Source organism: Netta rufina (assembly GCF_964035555.1).
Source record: "Netta rufina genome assembly, chromosome: 26".
Classification (NCBI taxonomy): domain Eukaryota; kingdom Metazoa; phylum Chordata; class Aves; order Anseriformes; family Anatidae; genus Netta; species Netta rufina.
This window is the reverse complement of record NC_140150.1, coordinates 2,573,088-2,595,707: the sequence shown is the minus strand read 5'-3', so window position 1 is coordinate 2,595,707 and position 22,620 is coordinate 2,573,088. Positions and strand designations below refer to the sequence as shown.

General features: G+C 50.6%; 2 protein-coding genes across 3 annotated transcripts; both read right to left on the bottom strand.

The window, feature by feature from the left end:
* Positions 1 to 269: 269 nt before the first annotated feature.
* On the bottom strand, positions 270 to 9,988 carry LOC311218844 (tubulin alpha-1C chain-like). 2 transcript variants are annotated; one of them, XM_084301718.1, is made up of 5 exons: positions 9,893 to 9,988; positions 6,224 to 6,446; positions 2,967 to 3,115; positions 927 to 1,607; positions 270 to 720 (listed from the first exon to the last, which is right to left on the bottom strand). In XM_084301718.1, the coding sequence occupies exons 1-5, from the start codon at positions 9,893 to 9,895 to the stop codon at positions 427 to 429; spliced, it is 1,350 nt and encodes a 449-aa protein (XP_084157844.1). In that variant the 5' UTR covers positions 9,896 to 9,988; the 3' UTR covers positions 270 to 426. The 2 variants fall into 2 exon arrangements, with proteins under 2 accessions (XP_084157844.1, XP_084157845.1); XM_084301719.1 differs by lacking the exon at positions 9,893 to 9,988 and adding an exon at positions 9,045 to 9,064.
* Positions 9,989 to 17,174: 7,186 nt separating this feature from the next.
* RABIF (RAB interacting factor) lies at positions 17,175 to 20,393 on the bottom strand (the record flags this gene model as incomplete). Its single annotated transcript, XM_084301712.1, has 2 exons — positions 17,175 to 19,695; positions 20,148 to 20,393. 2 exons carry the CDS (start codon positions 20,391 to 20,393, stop codon positions 19,453 to 19,455), a joined length of 489 nt encoding a protein of 162 aa, XP_084157838.1. The 3' UTR covers positions 17,175 to 19,452.
* Between the last annotated feature and the right edge of the window lie 2,227 nt (positions 20,394 to 22,620).

The following is a 22,620-nucleotide window of genomic DNA, read 5'->3' as shown; positions in this document are numbered from 1 at the left end:
TTTGTCTTTAGAAGTGTTGTACCTTTTCTTAAAGTAATACAAGGTTAGTTCCTGTTACCTTGTATTGTGACAGCAGCTTTAGAACCTTGGAAAAAAAAAAAAAAAGAGTAGCTAAGTCAAATCTTCCACCAAAAGCTTGAGCGTGTTACAGTCTTGGATTCTGGGGGCAAATATGTACTATTAGCTCTTTAAATAGCAATGCCTTAAGGAAAATAACTCCTCTAACTCTAGAATGATTACTTTATTCACCTTTCTCAGAAAGAAATTTTATCTCAGACAGACTATTTGCATATGGTTAATGAAGGTACATAGTGTTTGGACACTGCTGCATGTCTTAAAGAAGTTTATTCCAATCATTAGACGTGATTTACACTGCTACTAAAAAGGCAGTAAGTGGCAGAGACTTGCAATTCACTTCTGTTGTATTTAATATTCTTCACCTTCATCTTCTCCATCCATCGAGTCTGTGCCCACTTCTTCGTAATCTTTTTCAAGTGCAGCCAAATCTTCCCGAGCCTCTGAAAATTCCCCTTCCTCCATCCCTTCTCCAACATACCAGTGAACAAAGGCACGTTTGGCATACATCAGATCAAACTTGTGGTCTAGACGAGCCCATGCCTCAGCAATGGCTGTAGTGTTGCTCAGCATGCACACCGCCCGCTGGACTTTGGCTAGGTCACCACCAGGAACCACTGTTGGTGGCTGGTAGTTGATGCCAACCTACAGGGAAAAAGCAGAAGAAACCATGAGTTGCCTCCTAGGATGTGACAGTGACTATAGAAAGCAGCTCTGTACAAGAACATAAGCCTCCATTTATTAAAATACAAGTCAGCTACCTACAGAACATTTTAACAAGAAAATATACTGTGGAGGCCCATTACTGTGAGCAAGAAGTCCAAGAGATTGATGATGCAATTGAGACTTGCCTTAAAACCAGTAGGGCACCAGTCCACGAACTGGATTGTGCGCTTGGTTTTGATAGCAGCAATAGCAGCATTGACATCCTTGGGGACAACATCCCCACGGTACAGCATACAGCAGGCCATGTACTTGCCATGGCGAGGGTCACACTTCACCATCTGATTGGATGGCTCAAAGCACGCGTTGGTGATCTCGGACACAGAGAGCTGCTCGTGATAGGCTTTCTCTGCTGAAATAATTGGGGAGTACGTTACCAACGGGAAGTGGATGCGAGGGTAAGGCACCAAGTTAGTTTGAAATTCAGTAAGATCCACGTTTAAGGCACCATCGAATCTGAGGGAAGCGGTAATGGAAGACACTATCTGACCAATGAGGCGATTGAGATTGGTGTAGGTCGGGCGTTCAATGTCCAGATTCCTACGGCAAATGTCATAGATGGCCTCATTGTCAACCATAAAGGCACAGTCGGAATGCTCCAGGGTGGTGTGGGTAGTCAGGATGGAGTTGTACGGCTCAACAACAGCTGTTGAGACCTGTGGCGCAGGGTAGATGGCAAATTCCAATTTTGATTTTTTCCCATAGTCAACTGATAGGCGTTCCATCAACAGGGAAGTAAAACCTGAGCCAGTGCCTCCCCCAAAACTGTGGAAAATCAGGAAGCCCTGCAAGCCAGTGCATTGATCAGACTGAAAGAGAAAATATATATGTTAGAGCAATCGTACACATTAAGAATTCCAAAACAAGCCTACTTCAAAAACTCATGAAAGAACAATTCTGACATGTACCAGCTGATCAAGCTTCAGGAAACTGATATTTAATTCATCCATCATTAATCAAAGAATTATCCCATAGAAAAACTTTCCAAACTTGTATTCTTAGCTGTTTTAAACCACCTAAATCCTGGAAGGCAGCCCTTCCACTTCAAATGACTACCTCAAGGCTTTCTCTACCCCCATTCTCATGCCAAGGCATGAGAATTAAACAGCAATATTCAAAGAGGTATGGATCACCTACCCCTTATGCTGATTTGATATTCTCTACTGCATAAAGCATAGGATACCCCGTCTTAGGACTACTGCTATAGCTCCACACAAGCTGCAAGCATGCAGCTCAGTTCAGGGAGATGAGCTGCCAAGAAGTATTATGCTGCCATTCCAGTTTAGTCTTCCCAGATGAAGCAGCTAGACTGCCTCATCCTGAGAAAGAGAGTGCCACATGATGCTTACCTTAATTCCCAGGACTGGTAGGGAATTAAACCAGCTTGTAAGAGGAAGTTATAACCATATTTCTCAGGTCAAAGTACAGCCTGCTACAGTTTTAGCTTTAGAGCCTGTGGCAGCCAAGTGTTGATAATATCAGCTTTGATCCACAGAAGGTGTGTTTTCTACTACTCATTTAGCATTCCATATTAAAGCACCAGAGGTAAAGTCCGGATTTTTTTAAACAGTGAGAACACCTTGCCTTTATGACACAGATTTGGCAAAGTACATACTAACGGCCCTAAAAAGGGAACTCTAACCCAAGCTGATGGCTTCATGATCTGCCACGTGATCAAAGTACTAGGAAGCCTGAACCACCACAACCTCCTGGGATTTATTCCCTTTTCTACTGCTGTTAGCATAAAATTGAATCAGAAATTTTAACAGGAGGAAATGCAAACAAAAGTCTAAACCACATAAGCAAACACACCTACTTGAGCTTCCTCGCAAGAGCCCCAGCCAGAGACCAAACCTTTTCCAGCAGAAACTATGCAAATCAGAATCATCTCTGTCCTGGCTTTCTGAGGTTAACATGAAGCTAAAAAGAACTGTGGTGATCTCATCAACATTTTAGGTCATTCTGAAGCCCTATCTGACAGAAGTAATCCAAACATCCTCTAAGGATAAAAATGGATGCATTGTAAGTCCACAGCTTCTCCTACCATAGAACAAATTAAAGCACAGCTTACAGGCCTATGTATTTTGACAGTTTCCAAAACCTAATTTCCAAATGCTGTAAAACAAGATAAAGAAACTTGTTTATGAGCCTTCAGTGAAATGTCTTACCAGTTTCCTGATACGTTCCAGGACTAGGTCAATTATCTCTTTCCCAACAGTGTAATGACCTCGAGCGTAGTTATTTGCAGCATCTTCTTTACCAGATATCAGTTGTTCAGGATGAAAGAGTTGCCTGTATGTCCCATTCCTAACTTCATCTGAGAAGAGAGAGATATTTTTCAAAGTTAACTTTCTATGTAGATCAGGTTTTTCAAACACCTGGATACCAGGGTATTTTTAAAATCTGGATACCTATTTCTGAAGGTATCCAGACTAAAATACCTTAACCTACACAGGTAGATAAAAAGCAGCTTGTTTTCTATCAGGAGGTGATACCAAATACATAGTACAGTGTAAGTGTTGAATACCCAAGGAAAATGAGATTACTGCTTTGGAAACTGCTCTCTTTTCACTAAAAGCTTACATTACTGATGTGTCAGAACAATTGTAAATTGTCTTAAACAACTGTAGTTTAAGACTCACTTCAAGGCCCACTCCACAGATGAACACCTGAAATACTGCTTTTCCTCTGTATTTTCCAAGTCCTCCAGAAGCTGCTTTCTGCAGTCATGGGCAGTCAGAGCCAACTCTGCTTGCCTATCTCCTCATTTCCTTTACCTGGACTTTCTGCCAAGGGTAGAAGAGAATGTTCAAATGGAACAGCTGTTCCTGTACAGATATTCAGTTATTCAAATATTACTAGAGCAAACGTAAACTCTAGCATGAAAGGCTGCTAGAAAGAAAGCACATTAATGAACACAGAACAACCTCCACCCTGTGACCAACCTCCCTCCCTTTCCCAGCTATCTGGAGAACAATTCAGAGTTGTGACCTCCACTTGCTATCAGAAATATGCACTTATATCTAGCAGGCTAAAGCTCTGTCCTGCCACAAAGCTAAAGGCACTCAGCACAGCTTTGTCTCTGGTTTAGCTCAAGCCATTCTTGAGCTATACCATAATGCAGCACTCCATACTTTAATTAAAATCAGATGGAAAGCCAAGAGCTTTATTAACTACAGATGAAGTTGCCTGTGCATATATATTCTTTTTAAGTTGAAAATAAGTACATGAGACTTAAAGCTGTGTAGAATTCAAGATTTATATACACTTATTATTTGAACCAATTTAGACTGACTGGCTACCACTGTAAGTTGCAGTCCCATACTCCAAAGTATTTCCATGACTGCACCAGAACAAAAAATTCAGAGAATTCTATTATTCAAAATACAGATTTCTTAAGACTTCTTGATCTACCTAAGTTGAGAGAAACAAGGGTAAAAGGGAAAAAATATAGAACCTTAGGAAAAACATAACTGGTGGGGGCAACACGAGTCAAGATGGTTCTGGGGCAATAACAGCTTGAAGAGTTAGAAGGAATAGTCATCGGACTGTGAAGGAACAAAGAACTTGGAGCAGAGTGGACAGCTGAAGCAAGTTCTCCCCAGGACATGTTAACCTCCATGTTTATGTCTAACTGGGGCAGATTTAAAGATCCTTACATCCCTAGGCATGTTTCTGCTGCCTTGCTTCTTGGTGGGAAGCTTTGACAGTATTTTCACTTCCTAAACAGAGCTGCTGCACACGTACAGCAGTCATGCTGCTTTCACTGAGGGCAGCATTGTTATGAAGCTCCAGAAATCCCTTGTGTACACACATGGCAGCTTCAGAGCTGCTGCACGTACAGTAGATGTTTTCTCAGGCAGTGCAGAGGGGCACACTGCATGCAAAGAACCCTGTCCATGGAGTTAAATCTCCAGTTTTCAGATAAGCAGGGCTGGAATAAGGAAAGCAGGCCAGTCCCCAAAGGCACATGATGCAACCTTTGCAACAAAAAGCCCTCACTTTAGTGAGCATTTACCAAGCATTTCATAAGACAGCCTTCTGCCAATCTCCCACACTACATTTACATCATTAGCAAGCACTGGATCACTGCCATTTGCAATTTGTCCCAAGACTCACCAGCTCTTCCCCCAGAGGCAAGGTGAGAACTTTGCCACCTGCTCTCCTTCACCTCATTTCTCAGCCTTTCCTGGTTGCTTAGAGCCACCACCTGGCCAGCAGCAGAGGAAGCAACAACCATGGGGCTCAAGAAAACAGAATATCTGACCTACAACAGCTCCTGGGAATAACACAGCATAGGGCCAGAATGTGCTTTGACTCAGTGGACACAGCCCTAAGGGACTGGCTCAGTGATAGAACTCAGTGCTTCAGGTTTCTGCTTGGACATGACCTTGAAGGTCTTCTCCAGCCTAGGTAATTCTGTTCCAAAGGTCAGTCAGGCACTCCCAGCCTTTGGCTTTCCCGCAGAACTCATCCCACTGTATGGCCACAGTGCTTTGTGGGGTTTGTAGTGTGGCAATTCACCTACAAAGGACCCTCACTTTGCGTATCCAGGAGTAACCCAGGCCTATTCACTCACCTCCCCTTCCCAACTCTACCTATTACAGACAACAGATGAACACAGCAACTGCACATGCACAGGTAATGCAGCCCTCCTCTGAAAGCCCGAAATCACCACTTATGGCAAGCCAGCCACAAAGCTGACTGCAGCAGAATTACTTCACACACACGGATTGGCAAGAGCAAGAACAACACTGGTGACTCAGGGAAGGGGTCTTGTGAAATGGGGGAGCTGAAACATGCCACTGAACAGGGAACTGCTCAGGGGCAGGAGCATGGGCTGCCCATTAAGAGCCAGGACTGTCAGAACATGGCTACAACTGATCTCCAGGATAAGAGCTGCTCGTTAGTCCAAGATAAGGCTGCAGCAAGTTGTAGTGTATGCTTGGAGGTCCCTGGATTAAGGCTAACAGTTGAGGTGCATTACTGCTAGCATTACGCAAGCTGTAAGATTGTTTTGGGAAAGCAGAGGAATCGCTCTGATGTAGCAATCTACTTCATGGTGTCTATCAACTTTCTAAAAGGTCGCTGTTGCCTACTGTACACACCACACCACATAGTTTCAAGAGGTTGTAACGAGTACCTTCTATAGCAAACGTATGTGGCATATTCAGAACTCCACAGGTTAGCAGAAGATAGCATTTAATTCTTTAGGGCTCCAGAGCACACATTATTTGCCAGTCTCAATGAACACAACACCAAGCATTTCCCATTGCTAGGAAGATGCAGAGAAGCTTTACACAGTAAAAATTTAAAGCCCCAGAGGCACAAGCCTAGAGAAATGGATCCCTTGGGCAAAAACACTCAAGCTAAATTAAATCTTCCAGCGTGTCCTACAGACCCTAGCACAGAACCCCGCATTTACCTATTACTGCTGGTTCGAGGTCCACAAACACAGCACGAGGGACGTGTTTCCCTGCACCAGTCTCACTGAAGAAGGTGTTGAAGGAATCGTCGCCGCCGCCGATGGTTTTGTCGCTCGGCATGGTGCCGTTGGGCTGGATGCCGTGCTCCAGGCAGTAGAGCTCCCAGCAGGCATTGCCGATCTGCACGCCAGCTTGACCAACATGGACTGAGATGCACTCACGCTGCGGGGAGGAAAACATTGGATCACTCAACAGAAACAGCAGTTCCCTGGCTTAGAAAACGTTTGCACACACACAGCTTGAACTCCCATACTGCAAAGCTGATAAAACATTGGCCTTAATGTCCTGGTGTTAGGGGCACCTGGCACAAGCCACCATCTACCTCCACCTAGAAAGGGCCCTTCTGGACATCATCGCTCCCACAGACTGATTTCTCTCAGTTCATCCTGTCCTCAGAGAGACCAGAAGAGTTTGATCAACTCTTCCAAATCCTTCAGCCAACTTCTCTTCATAATCAATACTCATTTAGAAAAACTGATGGCTACACCTGGTGTTTGTTGACCTAGATGACCAAAAACCACCCCAACACTCCAAGCCCCATGAGCACTGCCACCAGAGGGAGCAAACCCTCCTGCAGGACCCAGGGCCATTTTGGTGCATCCATACATGAAATCCAACACTTCTTGATCCCTTTAGGACAATTCCCCATTCACAAGGAAGCCTTTGCCTACCCAAACCCTTACTATCACTGTAAAAGTGAAACATTAGGGCTCACATTGCACTGCTGCATGCAAAATACTGAGCTCCTTAGCGCTGAACAGACCTCAACTCCATCGAACCTCATTTATTAAGCTGTGTACAAAACAGTTTGTGTCAGCAGGAAGGACAATCCATACCCATTTACAGATTCCCCAGTTGCCTTTGATGTCCAGAGTACAGTGCCAGCTTCCTTATATTTCACCATACAGCTTTGAATATTAAAAGCCAAACCACAACTGAACGATCTCCAACCTCCTGGTCCGTAGCATTTTATATTAACTTCTGGTTTTGAGTTAGAGTCAAACATTCTTCTGAGTACAGAACAGTTCTGAGTAAGTCCCATTTGACCATGCTCAGACCCTACAACTGGGTGATACAATTAGTCTCCAAAATTTCCAGGATAAGCAGAACTGCCTAGTTCACACAACTAACAAATGCAGGGAAGTAGCAGCAGTTTTTTTTTTTAATTTCCTTGGGAACACCCAGAAATTAAAGTCTATTTGCTAAAAACACCACCTGTTCTCAACTACAGCACTGAGAAGCTGAGAACAATTTCAGCTCTCCAACCAGCTACGCTGTGCACTCAGATACACAGCACCCAGAGCAACCCACAGCCTCTGCAACCAGCCGTGCTCAGAGCTGCTGCCACCCTGCTCCTCTCCAAGGCCATTGCTTCATCTGTCTCCAGGAGAAAGCCCTGGGTTTGGCAAGGTACTGGAACAGCAGAGGACAGCCAACCCACACACCGTAAATAGGGCAGCTTCAGTACACAGCCAGCAAGGCTGCGCTGTCCCAGAGAAGCCAGGCCACATCCAACTCCCAGGGAAGCAGGCCAGCCTAAAACTCTTTTCCACTGAGAGGAAAAAAAGTGCAATATTAACCCCATCAGTGTACAGTCTCACCTGCAGCCATGTCCTACCAGTGAGGTCTGCTCCTAACAAAACTCCTAAGCAGCTGGAGGTCACTGGAAGAAGTGTGTAGGGTGCCCAAAAGGTGAAAGCATGGAGGATGTCAAAATAAGGATGGGCTTTCCAGCATGAGATGAACTAATATCACTTCTTGAAACTGCACAAAAAAGGATAATTTATAACAAAAAGGCTTGGAACATACAGCCTGGGCTCTCACTCAGCCCCAGTTCAGATCCTGCAGGTGTCATCTTAAACGCATGTTTACTTTGATCAAGTGCAAAGTTCAGCACTCGGGGCAGAATGAGTCCTTGCCTCAGTGCAAATAAAGAAACTGATAACTGCAAGGCTGAAGAGATCCTGGGGGTCACCACAGAAGCCATCCTGGATGTGCAGCAAGGCAGCCTCATCCTGAGCAAGGCAAGAAACGTGCCTGGTTGCCAAAGGGGACACGCTGCAAGAGAATCCTTCCCTCCCCTGCAGGGGGCTTCAGGTCAGTGTTAGGATGCTGGGCAATCTGGGCTGGGTGTTAGGAAAAGCTTCACCTGCAGGGTGGTGCAGCCCCCACACAGGTCAGCAGAGAGGCAGAAAGAGATCTGCACCCTCGGAGGGTTTCAAAGTCTGGATGGACAAAAATCAGTCAGGCAAACCTGACCCAGCACTAGTGCTGGCCCTGCTTTGGGAGCTCTCCAACTGCTTTTCTGCAATTTCACCAAGTCCCTTTATATAGTAGGTGGCTATTTAGTGAGACAAGCATTACTATTAGTTACTGATGTCTAAGAGTCTGCATATTCCCTTCCCACCAAGAACACTGCCCAACAAGCCCTGAGCTTGTGAAGTGCAGTGTCCAAGACCCAAAGAGAGGCAACAGACAGCTGTCATTACAGCTTTCGGCTTTCACACATCACCACAGCGTCACATTAATAAAGTTTAAGTACGTACTACACACAGCACTGTTAAATGCCATATTCAGGCCACATGTCAGGACACAGAATGCTGAAGAAATTATTACTACAGACCCTCGCACACCTTCCACTTCCATACGCTATTTTCAAGCACAGACTCGGTTTCACTGAAGTTTCCCACAGAACCTGGGAAGTTCTGCACCCAACCCAAACCTCCCGAGCCCCTATTTGCCTCTGCCTCCTTGTGTTACATGATCTGCTCCAGCTTAAGAGCGTTGGCTTGTCTTCTGTAACTGCCTTTTCTGTAGCTGCAGACTATTAAATGGCCCCATGGCGTGCTCTGCCAGGCTGCAGAAGCCCAGCTCTCTCCACCTCTCCTTGCGGATCATGCTCTAGGTCCCTTATACTCTCCAGCACCGTATTTCAGGCACAGCTTCATCTGCGTAGAGGGAAAGCAAAGGTTCGTGAAAACAGCTGTACTGGCTCAGACCAAGCTCAACAAGGCAATCAGAAACGTGGTTTCCCAGGTATGAAGCTCAGCACTGGCGTTACCTGTGATAACTGCATGAGGCGGGGGGCTGCAGTCACGCTGACACCGCTCCAGCTAAAAATATGACCCCAAGCAGCTCCAGGGGAGGGGAACAACACAGCAAGGACATCACCCCAGCGCCCCCACACCACAGCAGGCATTTTCTGTGCCTCCACGGGGATTTAGAACCGGTCCGTTCCACTCCTTAACCCCCCACAGGGCTGTGGCACCCCCAGCCCCCTCCTGAGGGACTCAGGGCGCTGCCCCCACCTCTTCCCACCCCCCTCACCCCTCAGCTCCGGCACCCGGCGGAATTAAACCCCCAGCGCTGCCCCTTCACTCCCAGCCGGGACCACACCAGCGGGGCCCCCTCAGCGCCTCAGCGCCGACCCCGCTCCCCCCCCCCGGGGCCCCGCCGCCGCCGCCATGTTCTCGGCGGAGCCGCCTCCATTTTGGGACGCCTCCAGTTGATCCGCTCCGTGCCCGCCGTCACGAGCGGGGCTCGCCGGGCCTCCCCCGTCCCTGTCCCGTATCCCCGGCCCCGCCTCAGCGCCCCCCCGCCCCGCTCACCATGGCTCCTCGGGCCGGCAGCGCTGGGGGCAGCAGACGCGCAACGGGTCTGGGCAGCGCCGCGAATGCGGCCGCCTTGCCCCGGCCCGCCCTATATAAGCGAGGGGGCGGGGCTGCTGGCTCCCTCCTTCCCGCTCATTGGCTGCGCCTCGCCCGGAGGCGTCACCCGCCCGCAGCGCTATTGGGTGGCTGCGCTTTGAGATTCCTCGCTCCCCCAATCGGCGCCGGGCGGCGGCGGAGCGGGCCGCGCGATTGGAGGGCAGATATGAATTTCAGCGTCTTCGCGCCAGCCATTGGCTGATTCGTAAAGAGGGGCGGGGACGGGGGCGGGGCTCAGCCTTCCCGCCAACGGAGGGCAGCGCCCATTTTCTCTCCTCAGCCTGAGGCGCTGCGGTCCCTGCATGACCCCGGGCCGGGGGCTCCGCGCTGGGCGCCTCTCAGAGCCCCCCCGTGCCCGGCCATAAGCGGCCAGGGAAAGGGCTCGGTGCCTGGGACACCTGATCCAGAAAAAACCCTGCTGAAATCAATACGTGTCACGTTGAAATAAATGCTCTAATTTAAACCAAGTGTTAAGATGGTGTAAAAGCCCTGTGGTGTGTCCTAACATTAATGATTTAATTAATATATGTATTAATGCCGTATTTAACATATTAACAAATATTAATGAGGTCACCAAACTTACTTTTTGGGTGGGAAGTGGCAGCTATATGGCTTGCCTGTGATGCTTCATAACGGGGGCTCCATGGCAAGCACAGCACCAATTCAGGCTCTAAAACCTACAGAAAAGACGTTTCCACAATGATTTTTTTTTTTAAACTTCAGGAATTATAAAATGCTCTGACCTGAAATAACGCTCCCACTCTTCTCACTGTCCTTTCACCTCTGCCAGTGCAGGTTAGCGATGGGGCCAGCCCCCGAATCGTCAGTGGCACACAATCCCACCGTGGTGTTTTTTTGTTGGACTCGATGATCTTGAGGTCTCTTCCAACCTAGAAATTCTGTGATTCCGTGATTCTGTTTTATTCTCCTTTATGAACGCCACAGGACCATGCAACCAGCATGGTCAGACACCTGGCAAAGGCAGAATATGAAAATGGTCTCACCGAGTGAGTGCAGTGAGTGCTCTTCTCAGCTTAGTCCACAAGTAAAATTGGACTCAGGCCAGGCTGGGGTATTACAGTGTGCCTTGGTCCAGCTTAAACGGAGGTTTTCATGTACTTAACTACTCTGCTAATTACCTGCTCTGATTTGTCTTAACAGCTCTGGGAAATGGATTTTGGCACAGAGCTCAGCTCTGTAAAGCAGCATTATCCCCAATCATCTGGACTTACCGGGACTGCCCCAGCTGCACAAAGTGTTTCTTGACTTCACTGAGAAAATCAGGTTTTGGTGCTATTTTGACAAATTGCACACAGCCACGCGGGCACCTGAAAGCTGCTCTGTACTGCATGAACTGCAAAAAAGCCTCAGTCCTGGGGCTCCAGCAGCATAAAAGGGGTATCAAGACAGTGGGGCCAGGCAGCTGGCAGCTCGTGTGCCTTGGGGAGCCTTGCCAAGCTGCACTGGTGAGAAATAAGGCAGCCCTACACAAGCTGGTGTTGCTGGATGCCTGGAAAAACATTGCCATGGGACCGAAATGCATTTGGTTTAGTCTGACTAAACATTAACATGAAGTCCTAGGGGCTATCGTGTATCCACAACTTCTTGAATGTGTTTTTTTTTTCTCCCCTGCTGGATATTATTTCTGAGTGCGGTGTGAGAGTTTTTTATATTTCTCCAGGGTTTCTCCATGTCTGGTATTGCTATCAAGGTCCACAGAGCACAGGCTTTGGCTGTGTACCACGTTTTCAGTGAATATGACACTTCCAGAAAATGCCAGAGCGCTGTGGACCTGCGATAAAGTCTCAGCAGCTCCACGGTGGGGCTGGGGCTTCTTGGATGAACCTTTGAACGTGCAACCATGTGGCTCTCACTTTCTGTTCGTGCTGAGAAATGTTGGCCAAATGATGTGTGCACCACTGAAATCCTCGATCAAAACGTGGCAGGCTTGCCCCCACATCTGTCTGCTAAATGTCGGGGTCGGGTTTGAGATGATCTGGGATTTTCCTGCGCTATTTTCCAGCACTGATCAGCATCAGCGAAATGCTGCCGGGTCTCCACTCCTCATTCCCAGGTCACAGAAAACTCTTTGGTGTCCTGCACTGTTACAGGACCGGGTATTTTGGGGGCTGGCAGGGGATCTCGACGTATTTTGCTTTGGTTTTCACCTTCATTTCCAACATGGGGTGCAGCTCCCTTGGCATCATCCGACCTGGGAGCGTGCCTGACCTCCGGAGGGAGGCCGGCCGCCCCTCTGGGGCCGCTTGCCGAGCAGTTTTATGGGGCCTCCGACTTTATGGGGCCTCCGACTGCACGGCCGACCTTTGGCTGCTGCCGAACACAGCTCTGTGAGGCTGGGGAGGGACGAGGCTCCTGATACTGAGCCAAGCAGTGCCTTTGTTAGCCCTTTGGAGGGCTGGGAGACAAACAGGGCTAAACAGGGCGCTTGTTCTTTTTTTTTCTCTCCGGAGGCTTGCAGGGAATGGCTGATAAGATCTCTCCTTGCCCCCGTGGCCAAGGTTCAAAGGGGCCAGGCTGTAGCAGAAGGTGCATACGCAGGAGATTTCCAGAGCCCGTGCAAGCTGAATGTCAACGAGCCCTGCTGCAAGGGGAGGCAAACCCTGCCCTGCCACGGCTCTGGGCACGTGGGGTGTACCTGGGGTGTACCTGGGGTGTACCTGGGGTGTACCTGGGGTGCTCAGAGCCCGGAGGGACACTGCAAATGTGGGAAATCAGTTCGTATCGCAGGGCTTTGGTTGCACTGCCAAATGTTTGTCCCATCCCACAGGGAAACGCTTGGTCCACATCTCTCAGGCCAAACCTCCACGGGAGGACGTGGATTCTCCACCAGGGCTTTGGGAATGTGTGCTGGATGCCAAGAAGCATCTTTCATTTAGAGCTGAAAGATACCCAACTAGAGGGAGCTGAGTTAATTACTGACCTAAACACTCCCCGTCCCAGATGGGCTGGAGATCCGTAGATATGGGGCTGGTGACAGAACACGTAGCTGGAGTGGGTCGGACAAGGTAAGCGATTGTTCCTCTCCTGAGCACTGAACACGTTCGGTAGGCATATCTCTAATTATAGGATTCCAGCCTGTTTATACCCAGTCCTTTACCTTGCAGGGAGTGTCAAAACAAGTGGCAGGATGTGCTTGACTTGCCAGATGGGAACCCCAAAGGGCTGGGCTCTCCTTTTGTTTTGCGAGATCTCCTACGTGATAGTCAGCAGAAGTGCAGCAGAACGCGTGTACTCGGCTGATTAATATTTCACAGGCAAGTTTAATATCAGCATTCTCTCCCTGGATCGTTTGACTTCGTAACCTTAATGGGCTATTAATGTAGCTTCTTTGCAGGTAATCCTTAAATAAGTTCCTGTTTTTAATGGCCTTAAATACGTTCCCTATTTTTAAATATTTCATTATTTGCTCTTCCAACTTTTTTAATCCTGCTCGTGCAAGCATGGACTTTGCTACCTGCCCTGTTTTTTGTTCTCCACAAGTCCACATTGCAGGGGCTGCTTCCAATCCCTGCTTGCTTTTAACGCTGCTTCAGCCCTGCCTTTCACAGGATAATTCCTGCCTGCCTGGGGTAACAAACCTCCAGCAGGCATTTGTGGAAGCTGAAACAGCTCCTCTGTCAAGCCACGTTATTTATTTATTTCACACTTAAAGGCCTCTGGAATTACTCACCTAATTGCAATGCCATCTCTGTATTGAGAGTTTTGTGCTGCTGTGCTTGGTTTTGGTACCCCTCCAGTTCAAATTGTGCCAGAGTTTGGATCGAGCTGCAGAGGGCACCGAGCCTCCAAACTGCCTGCTGACACCTGCAACCAGATCTCCGTCATCAAGGGAGGTTCCTTCACCAGCCTGAAGCCACTTTCCCCAAATATCTTTTCTCCTCTGGAGCCAAGCTGTCTGTTTGCTGACTCCTGGCGCTTCTGTCCTCGTAGCCTTTTTGGTGCTAGTCCCTTGGATCCGTCACAGCTTGACAGAGAGCAGAGTCCTGCTCGTGTCAGAGAACAGGAGCCACAGGCTGCTCCCTCCCCAGCAAAGCACGAGGCAGCTCTTGGAGCCACGTCCTCATGTGCCAGAGATCCCAAAGTAACCAGAGGCTCTGCAACGAGCTGTGGTCTGGCTGTTTGCCATGGAAAGAGCACGCTCTTCGTAATGTTCCAGGCAGCGTGCGGAGCCAGCTGCTCCAGCAGGAGCCAGATACCTGCGTTGACATGGCTTTGCTTGTTTTCCCTTGCTCTGAGGGCATCTCTTCCAGCTGCGCCCGAACAATTGCAGGGGGTTGCTCCTGGCAGCACGCACACGAGCGCTTTGCCTCTGCACGCACGGGGATTAAAGCAAGCGACTGTCTCCCTTCCTCCAGGGGAATTCAGAGCCTCCTGGAAGATAAGGAACATGAAAGCAGGAACAGAAACCCAGCTGAGTATACACACACTCCCTGCTGCTTCCCCCGGTGAGGAGAGGGGATAAACACACCCGTGCGGGAGCGCTGCTGGCACGGCCGCTCGCCCCAGGGCCTCCCCTCGCTGCCACAAATGGCTCGGAAAGACTTTTCAAGGGCAGCCGCTGCCTGCAGTTCTGACCTGGCCTGCCAGCCTCACCCCCGCCAGGCAGGCAGGCGGCTGGAACAACCACGGCTCCGGCTCTCACCGCTTTGGCCTCCTCTGGCGGCTGCGTCGGTCAGAAGTTGCCCCGTTTTCAGGCCCAGCTCGTTTATGGGATGGGAGCCTGCCTTCAGATGTGCAGCATTTCAAAATCAGGTTGCAGCAGCCCGCAGAGCTGCCCGTGCCATTCCAGGGGAAGCACTGGAAAGATGCAGGAACCAAATTCTCCAAGGGGCCTCCTGCCTCCCCTTTTCGGAGATGGAAACACGATCTCAGCAACCCAGAAACCCGTCCAACTCCTCCTCTGCGATTCATGTAGGGGCCAGAGCACTTCATTTCCACGCTCTGCACGGTCTTTAAGGCAAGTCAGGCTTTCAGATGCCCGCGCATTTCACCCAAAGCACACCTGTGAGAAGACAACCTTGGCTTCTTTCACCCAGCTGGGGGCTGCAGCCCCTGCCAGGCCACCATCTCCCCCCTCCCTGACCCAAAAAGGTCCAGCAGCACCCAAAGCTGCCCTTTAAGAGCCCGGCCAAGGAGCAGCTCAGCCCCAAAGTATCATTTATGCTGAGATGCACGATAGAAATTGGTTAAAGGAGCCTAAAGCTGGCTTTTATGAAAATCTTTCTCTCTTTGCACTTTTTTATTGTAAGTTCCACTCCTCTGTTGTGGTTTCTTTCCATGGCCCCCAGCAACTGCAAAATACTTGGTGGTTTTAAGCGAAATACTTGGTGGTTTGGTGTTCCTTTGATTCTAGGCTTTGGCCATTATTAACCTGGCTTTGCAGGAGGCAGGGAAGCATTTCCCTGCACTACTTGTTTACAGACCCTGCAGCTATTTCTTATTATTTCCTATCCTCCTCCTTTTCTTGTTCTTGCCAGGGAGTGAATTGTCAGGCACGTAAAATAACACTCAGAGACTTTTTACGATACATTTCAGGTATCCCACTAGCTGTCTCCTAGTAAACCTGGCCCTGTTTTTGTCATTCCACAGCCCTTTCCTGAACTTGGCTGAGCTCCTTGACGTGCTACATGCTGGCAGGAGGTTCCAGATGCATCGAGCTGCAGAAATTGCAAAGATCCTACCACCTTTAAGCCCTCCTGGTGACAAACGGAATGTCCGAGCTCTAGAACTGCAAAGTTCTCCTCCAAGGTATTTCTTAACAACCTGCGTTGTCTGCCCTGCTCTGCCAAGGATTTCTTCTGTTAAGAGATGAGGAATCGTGGAGGCGCCCTGGCGTTGTCAGGCCCAGAAACCAAAACCTTTTCGCTGACCTGCAGAGCTAGGGAAAGAATTGGGCCTTGATTTCCAGTCCCCGCTCCAAGCACCACTTAGCTACGTCCATGAAATGCACCTTAAACAGGGAAAGGTGTGAACGCAACCTCTCACCAAGGGGCGACTTGTGGCAGTTACCCGAAACAGATTTCACAGCCTCCTGCTGCCCAGCAGAGGAAGAACCTCATCTCGTGAGCGAAGTCTGTGCAGCTATTTACGTAGAAGAATCCATTTCCAGCTAAATTTAAAAGCAATCTTCACGTGGAGATAAGGGTTTCTGCTCCATCTTGTCGATGATAAAGATGGGCTGCAAGATGCGTGTGAACAGCTCTTACGTAAGCATTTCCTGCACCTGGTCTGGCTCTTGCCCTTTTTTTCTTGCCTAGAAATTCCTGCAGGCAACCGGGAAACGGTTGGTTTTGCAACACGCTAGATCAACAGTGAAAAGACCAGACCGTATGTGGGGCTAAATTGTTATTAGCTCCTGCTCACACAGGAACTGTTCAGCACTTCACGAGATGCTCCCAAATCTGATGTTGCATTCGAGCAGCCCTTCCCCTCACCCCCCCTCGAGGCAAGGGTTGCTGACTGCAGACATTCTTCCTCTACAGCTCAGTTTGTATCACGGTGGCACTGCCCAGGCTGAGATCCCACACAATGCTGCTTTTCCCCTTTTATTTTCTTTGGGGGCTGCCGCGAAGCCCTGCTGCGTGGCTGCACCTTTGCTGGGAGGCCGTCCCTGCCCGCGCTGCGTGGGCTTCAGGGCTGCATCCCCCAGCTTCTCCGTGCTGCAGAAAGCCAGGATCCCACCCGAGGCTGAAAAATCCCAAAATCTCGTGATTCTTTCCCATCTCTGAGCATCACTGCACTGCAGAGGATTCGGATCTCTGCCACTCTGCTTTGAAGGCTTTGACCTGAGATCTCCCAGCTCTTTGGGAAGCCTTCTACTACCAGGAAAGGCTGCCTTGAGCTTTCCTGCGTATTTGATGTGCAGCTGTTGAAAGAACTCCTGCGAAGGCAGCCCCATTCAAAGCAGTGACCTCTACCACTCCTGCTTGGGCCATCCTTATAGAAGAGAAGCCCAAAACTGCTGTGAATCACCCCAGAACTGCTGCACCTCAGGATGTCACAAGAGCAGCCGGCACTGCCTCAGAAACAGCAGCATCCTCCACAGCGATGGGGCAAATATTGAATGCTGATTTAATGCTTCAGCTGTGCAAACTTAACATCAATGAAAGTCAGTCGGTGAATCCCACTACTGAAATAAATCTCCTTCACTTCGAAAGACATTGCTATCGATATTATTCAAAAACAAAACAAAAAACCACCACAACACCCACACTGTTCAAATACGCAAAACTTACCAAAGATTGGATTGTCTACAAGACAGAGGCATCTTCTTCATTTATTGTTTCCTCTACTGCTATCACATTGGTTTTGTTTTCTTCCCAGGCCACCAGTAAAGCTGCCTCCACCTCTGCTCCACCCCAGTGCTACCCACAGATGGTTGCCCAGTATCAGGATTCCACACACATTTTTTGAGAGGTGTCATTTACTCAGCATTAGCCAAGCTGATATCCCCAAGCCTGCACAGTGATGTCTTAAAAACGAAACGACTGCACAGTACATCTCATATTGCGGTAACACAGACCAAAATCTAGCTATTATAGGGCAAAACACATCCCTAGTAAACAAACCGAGTGATAAAGTGACATTGAAGTGATGCGGTCCCACTATTTCTTTGTCTCTCCTGCCCTTCTAGGTACATTTCCTCAATGACCCTGTTCAACTACAGAGCTTCGGGCTGAACAAGCAGAAGGGCACGAAGACAGCAGCACAGTTTTCGTGTTGGATGTGCACGTGACACATTTAGCAAGGACATAGCACAAGACTCACCTTCTACCCCAGTGAGAGCCTAAATCACACATTACACGGGTATACTCCCCCTCCCACTGCCTGCCTACAGCTGAGGTTTGTAACAGCAGCCCCAGAACAGCCAACAGCTCGGTTGCTTTACTTGTATATTAAGGCAGAGTCTTCAAATCTGAAAAGTGCAGGTGCTGGAGCACTGGAAAAGAAAGGACTCGTTTCTCCCTCACCTGCTGTCATCAAACCAGACCGGGATGCCTTTCGGGACAATCTACCTGAGGCTGTGCCTGCTTTAGGTTCCTGCCACCAAAATGGTTTTAGGAGAGAGAAGTGAGGCAAAAGCTTCTCCCAACAGCCATAAGGAGCAACATTTTTCATCTTTACCTACGACAGATCTTGACTGTGGTGGTGAACAAGGAACTTCATTGCCCCAGCACAACGCCAGCTGCATCAGTACCAGAAGTGTTTATTAGCACAGCATACTGATACAGCTCCTGCAGCAAGGCACGTCCTCTGGAGATGTGCCTCAATACAACCACCATAAAGCTGCTCCATTATTCATCCAGGACTTTGCAAACCGAGAATACAAACTGGACCGTGACTGCCAAAAGACTGAGAACCATGCCTGCTGCAGGCTCCTTCAGCTTTTGGTCAGCTTTGTGCCCATCTTTTAAGAGAGAGGCCAGCACTGGATGCAATATCCCAGCGCTGCTCTTGCCAGCTGCTTTTACAGAAGAGGAATCGTCTCCTGACATCTCTGTTTAATGTGCACACAGCTGTTTTGACATTCTTCAGCACTGAGACACTCGGTCATCAGACGCTGCTTGTCCAATGATTCAAATCCTTTTCAGGATGGAATCTCTTCACTCTTCCTTCCTGGGCTTGCATTTTCTTTATTTGCCATTCTATCAGTGAGCTCTAGCTGTATCTTATTTTATTTTCAAGTACTCAGTTAATATAATGACATTAGTTAAATGCCTTACACACACTTTAGGTGCCATATACTCTTACAGGTTACAGTTGTCAAGTAGGATGAGGTTTTAGAGAACCTAAATGTTAAGGTTTGGGGCAGGGTACATCTCTTCTGAAAATCAACAGAAGACACAGCCTTAAACCCTACAACTGCTTTGGCTGTAGTTTAGACAATTTATGCTGCCGCCATGATTCAACACAGCAGTCCTCTTCTCCTCTTGCCCTTGTGCCAGCATCCACGTTTATAAGACTGTGTCACAAACCAATCAGCCTGAAAGACATCCTAAAACATGGAAACGGCTGCCACACGAGGAAGAAGTGACAGAGAGCAGCCAGGAAGGCCTGGCACTGCTTCTAGCAACAGTGGCAGATCAAGCTACTTGGCAAGACTGTCAGCGAGCTGTCCCTGCGGGTCACTGGGGACCTCCCACCAGCGACACCCTCCCCAGGTGGGCTCTGGTGAGGAGCCAGCTGTGCCGATGCTGCGTTTCTTGGTTAGTTTATGGATCAGTGCCCTGGGCCGGGGCAGCCAGCAGGGCTGTAAGTCAATAAAGCCGTGGCATTGCCAGGCTGCGGTCAGTCAGGCACAGGGCGGCCGAGCTGCGTTCACCCAGCTGGGCTTCAGCTCAGCCCCTCGAGCTGTCCGGTAGCAGGGCAGCTGGGCTGCGGGGCTTCCCGGCAGCTGGTGCTCATCATCCCCGTCCCCAGCCCAGGCCGTGTCGCCGCTGTCACTCGTGGGCCACGCGCTCCAGTGCCACGTAGAAGCTGTCCTTGTCGTCCAGGCAGTGCCAGCCGATGGGCCCCGCCTCGCAGTCGGCGCACACCAGGAACTTGACGTTGCCCACGTCGCGGGTGAAGCCCACGTTCTCGAAGGAGAACATGTCGCGCACCAGCCAGTGCTCCCGCACCACGTCCCCGCCGCTCGCTGCCGCCGCCGCCACTGCCTTCTTCTTCATGGCGGGCAGGAGGAGCTGGGGGGGGGAACACAACATCACCGCCCTGCTTGTGGGGGGCACCGCCACCTCCCTGCCCCCTGCACCCCCACCTCACTGCCCCCCATTCCCTCTTTCTACCTCCCCATCCCCACTTCTCTTTCTGCATCCCCTACTTCCCTCCCTCCGTTTCTGTCCCCTCATCTCTCTGCCCCCACTCCCCTTCTCCATCCTTTCTATCTCCCTGTGCTCCCTCTCCTCTCCCTGTGCCCCCCACACCCCTCTTTGCCCCCCACATCCCCCCTGTGCCTCCCACATCCCCCCCTGCCCCCCAGCCTCCTTCTGCCTCCCCCCACCTCCCTGCCCCTCTCCCCCTCCACCCTGCCCCTCTCCCCTTCCTCCCTGCCCCCTCCCCTCTCCCCATGCCCCCCCATCCCCTCCCTGCACCCCCTTTTACCCCTTTTTTCCCCCCTTTTCCCCCCCCCCCTCACCTCCCGCCGAGCGAATGTGGCGGCGCCGGGCAGCAGCACCCTGGAGCCGCAGCGCTGGCACAGCACCGCCTTCAGGTTCCGGCCCTGCGCGCACACCAGCTCGGCCGAGCCCAGCGCGGCGGCAGAAGAAGGAGAAGGAGAAGAAGGAGAAGAAGAAGAAGGGGAAGGAGGGGAAGGAGCGGCAGGAGCAGGAGGAGCAGGGGATGAAGGCGCCGCCGGCTCCATCCCGGCGCAGGCCGCCGCCATGGCCGCGCAGGCGCGCTGGGGCCCCCGCCGCCCTGAGGCGCTGGGCAGGGAGCGGAGGCGGCGCCGTGCGCCTGCGCCGGGCGGGACGGGGCTGAGGGGGCCGCCTCACAACGCCCCCCCTCAGGTCGCCCAACCGCCAGAGCACAGCCCCCAGGGACACCCCCAAGCACAGCACCCCCCTTAGAGCACCCCACACACATCGCCCCCCTCGGGTCACCCCTCTCACATCACCCCGACCTCCCCCTTCAGCCCGTGTGGCTGCACCCAGAATCACAGAATCACAGAATTTCTAGGTTGGAGCCCTCCAAGATCACCCAGTCCAACCCCTGTCCTAACGCTAACCAGTCCTCCACTAAACCATATCACCGAGCTCTACATCTAGATGGCTTTTAAAGGCCTCCAGGGATGGTGACTCCACCACTTCCCTGGGCAGCCCATCCCAATGCCTAACAACCACTTATGTAAAGAAGTTCTTCCTAATATCCAACCTAAACCTCCCCTGGCGCAACTTTAGCCCATTCCCCCTTGTCCTGTCACCAGGCGCATGGTAGAACAGACCAACCCCCACCTCGCTACAGCCTCCTTTAAGGCAACTGTGGAGTGCAATAAGGTCGCCCCTGAGCCTCTTCTCCAGGCTGAACACCCCCAGCTCCCTCAGTCACTCCTTGTAGGACTTGTTCTCCAGACCCCTCACCAGCCTCATTGCCCTTCTCTGGCCTAGGTGATCCCCAGACCCCTTCCCACCTCGGCCATTCTGTGACCCCTTGAGGTGGACGAGCCTTTCCTACGTGAATTGGGGCAGTTTCATAAGCTGGCAGCGACCAGTTGGCAGCCCAAATCTGTTTGTTTGCCAGCCAGCTGGGCCCTGCGGGGACAGGCAGGGCCTGGCTCGTGGTGTCTGGGAGGGACGGAGGGCAGGCGGTTCCTGCGGGGCTGCCGCGGGCGTTTGCTGTGACCCCATTTCTGAGAGCCTGGGCTGAGGACTGTGTGGCTCGTGGAGGCACAGAGGGAACTGTGGAAACGTGGATCCAGTGGGGAAAGAGGGGGGAAGAGGGCATTGGAAGGGCACAATGGTTTCCAGGACAGGAAGATGGAGCTCTTTCAGCCTGACCCTGAGCAGACAGCAGCTGTGCCAGTGACTGAGCAGCTCTGCAGGAGGAGCCCAGGTCCTGAGGCCCGGGTGGCTTAAGCTCACCCCTTAGTGAGTGTGAGGCCCTGGGGGTTTGTGCTGATCTCAGGACCAGCTGGGGGCCCGCTGTCAGCTCTGCTGGAAAAAGGGAAGTGGCCCGGTTGATTGGAGCCACTGCTTTGTTGGGGGTACAACACAGAAGAGCCCCGGTTCTGGCTTTTTCCTGACTGTATTATAAACATGCACCATTCTTTTGCTGCCTCCTGAATGGCTGCGCCTGAGATCTTTCAGGAGGAGCCAGAAAAGGGAGCAGATGTTCAAGGTACTAAATAGGACACAGGATTTCATCAGAAATCCAGCTGATGAAAGGCTCCAGCTTGGGAAATCCCAGAACCTTGGCTGCTGTGTTATTGACCACAGCTCCGCTCTCTGCCAGGAGCTGGGAAGTGAGCGTGGCTGTTTGACACAAACCCATCGTCCTGTGGATCCTGTGGGTATTTGTGAGGCAGAGCTTGGGCATCGGAGCTCCTGAGCCATCTCTGAGCTTGCAGGGCTGAGAGGAGCATGGAGGCAATAAAGGTGGTGTGAAGCTCACCAAGACCCGCTGTGAGCAGCCCCAAGGCACCCACTACTCCAAAGAAGGCTGCTGGGGCAGGACACAACAGCTTGTTTTAAAATCACCAGAAGGTTTGTAGAGAGAAACCAGGAGAGCAGTTTGCAGCTACGCCAGTGACAGCTGAATTAATACTGGGCTCCATTCATCCCACTCTTCCATGGTGGACAAAGGAGCTGTTATTTTTTGCAACTGCAGACTCTGTTACAACAGTATTATCACAGGGTGTTTTCCTCATCTCTGCTGCCACTCTTCGCAAGCACCTCTTGCAACAAATTAATTCTCAGTTAACACGTCCTCCCAGGCCCCACAGGCTTTTGCACTGCAGATCCCAAAGGGATGCAGCCCTTGCTCTTTAACGCCACTCAGAGACCTAAGCAGCAGGGCAGAGGCACGGCTTAAGGTGGCTGCCTGGTCTTACCAGAGTTTTGTACAAATCATCAATGTGGGGATCAGGCAAACGTCTCGAGGGTAGAGAACAGAAG

Coding starts and splice junctions, on each gene's coding strand:
- LOC311218844 (XM_084301718.1), bottom strand. Junction 3,116..6,223: donor CCTCGAACCAGCAGTAATAG/GTAAATGCGGGG, acceptor CTCTCTTCTCAG/ATGAAGTTAGGAATGGGACA. Junction 1,608..2,966: donor TGGAACGTATCAGGAAACTG/GTAAGACATTTC, acceptor TTTCTCTTTCAG/TCTGATCAATGCACTGGCTT.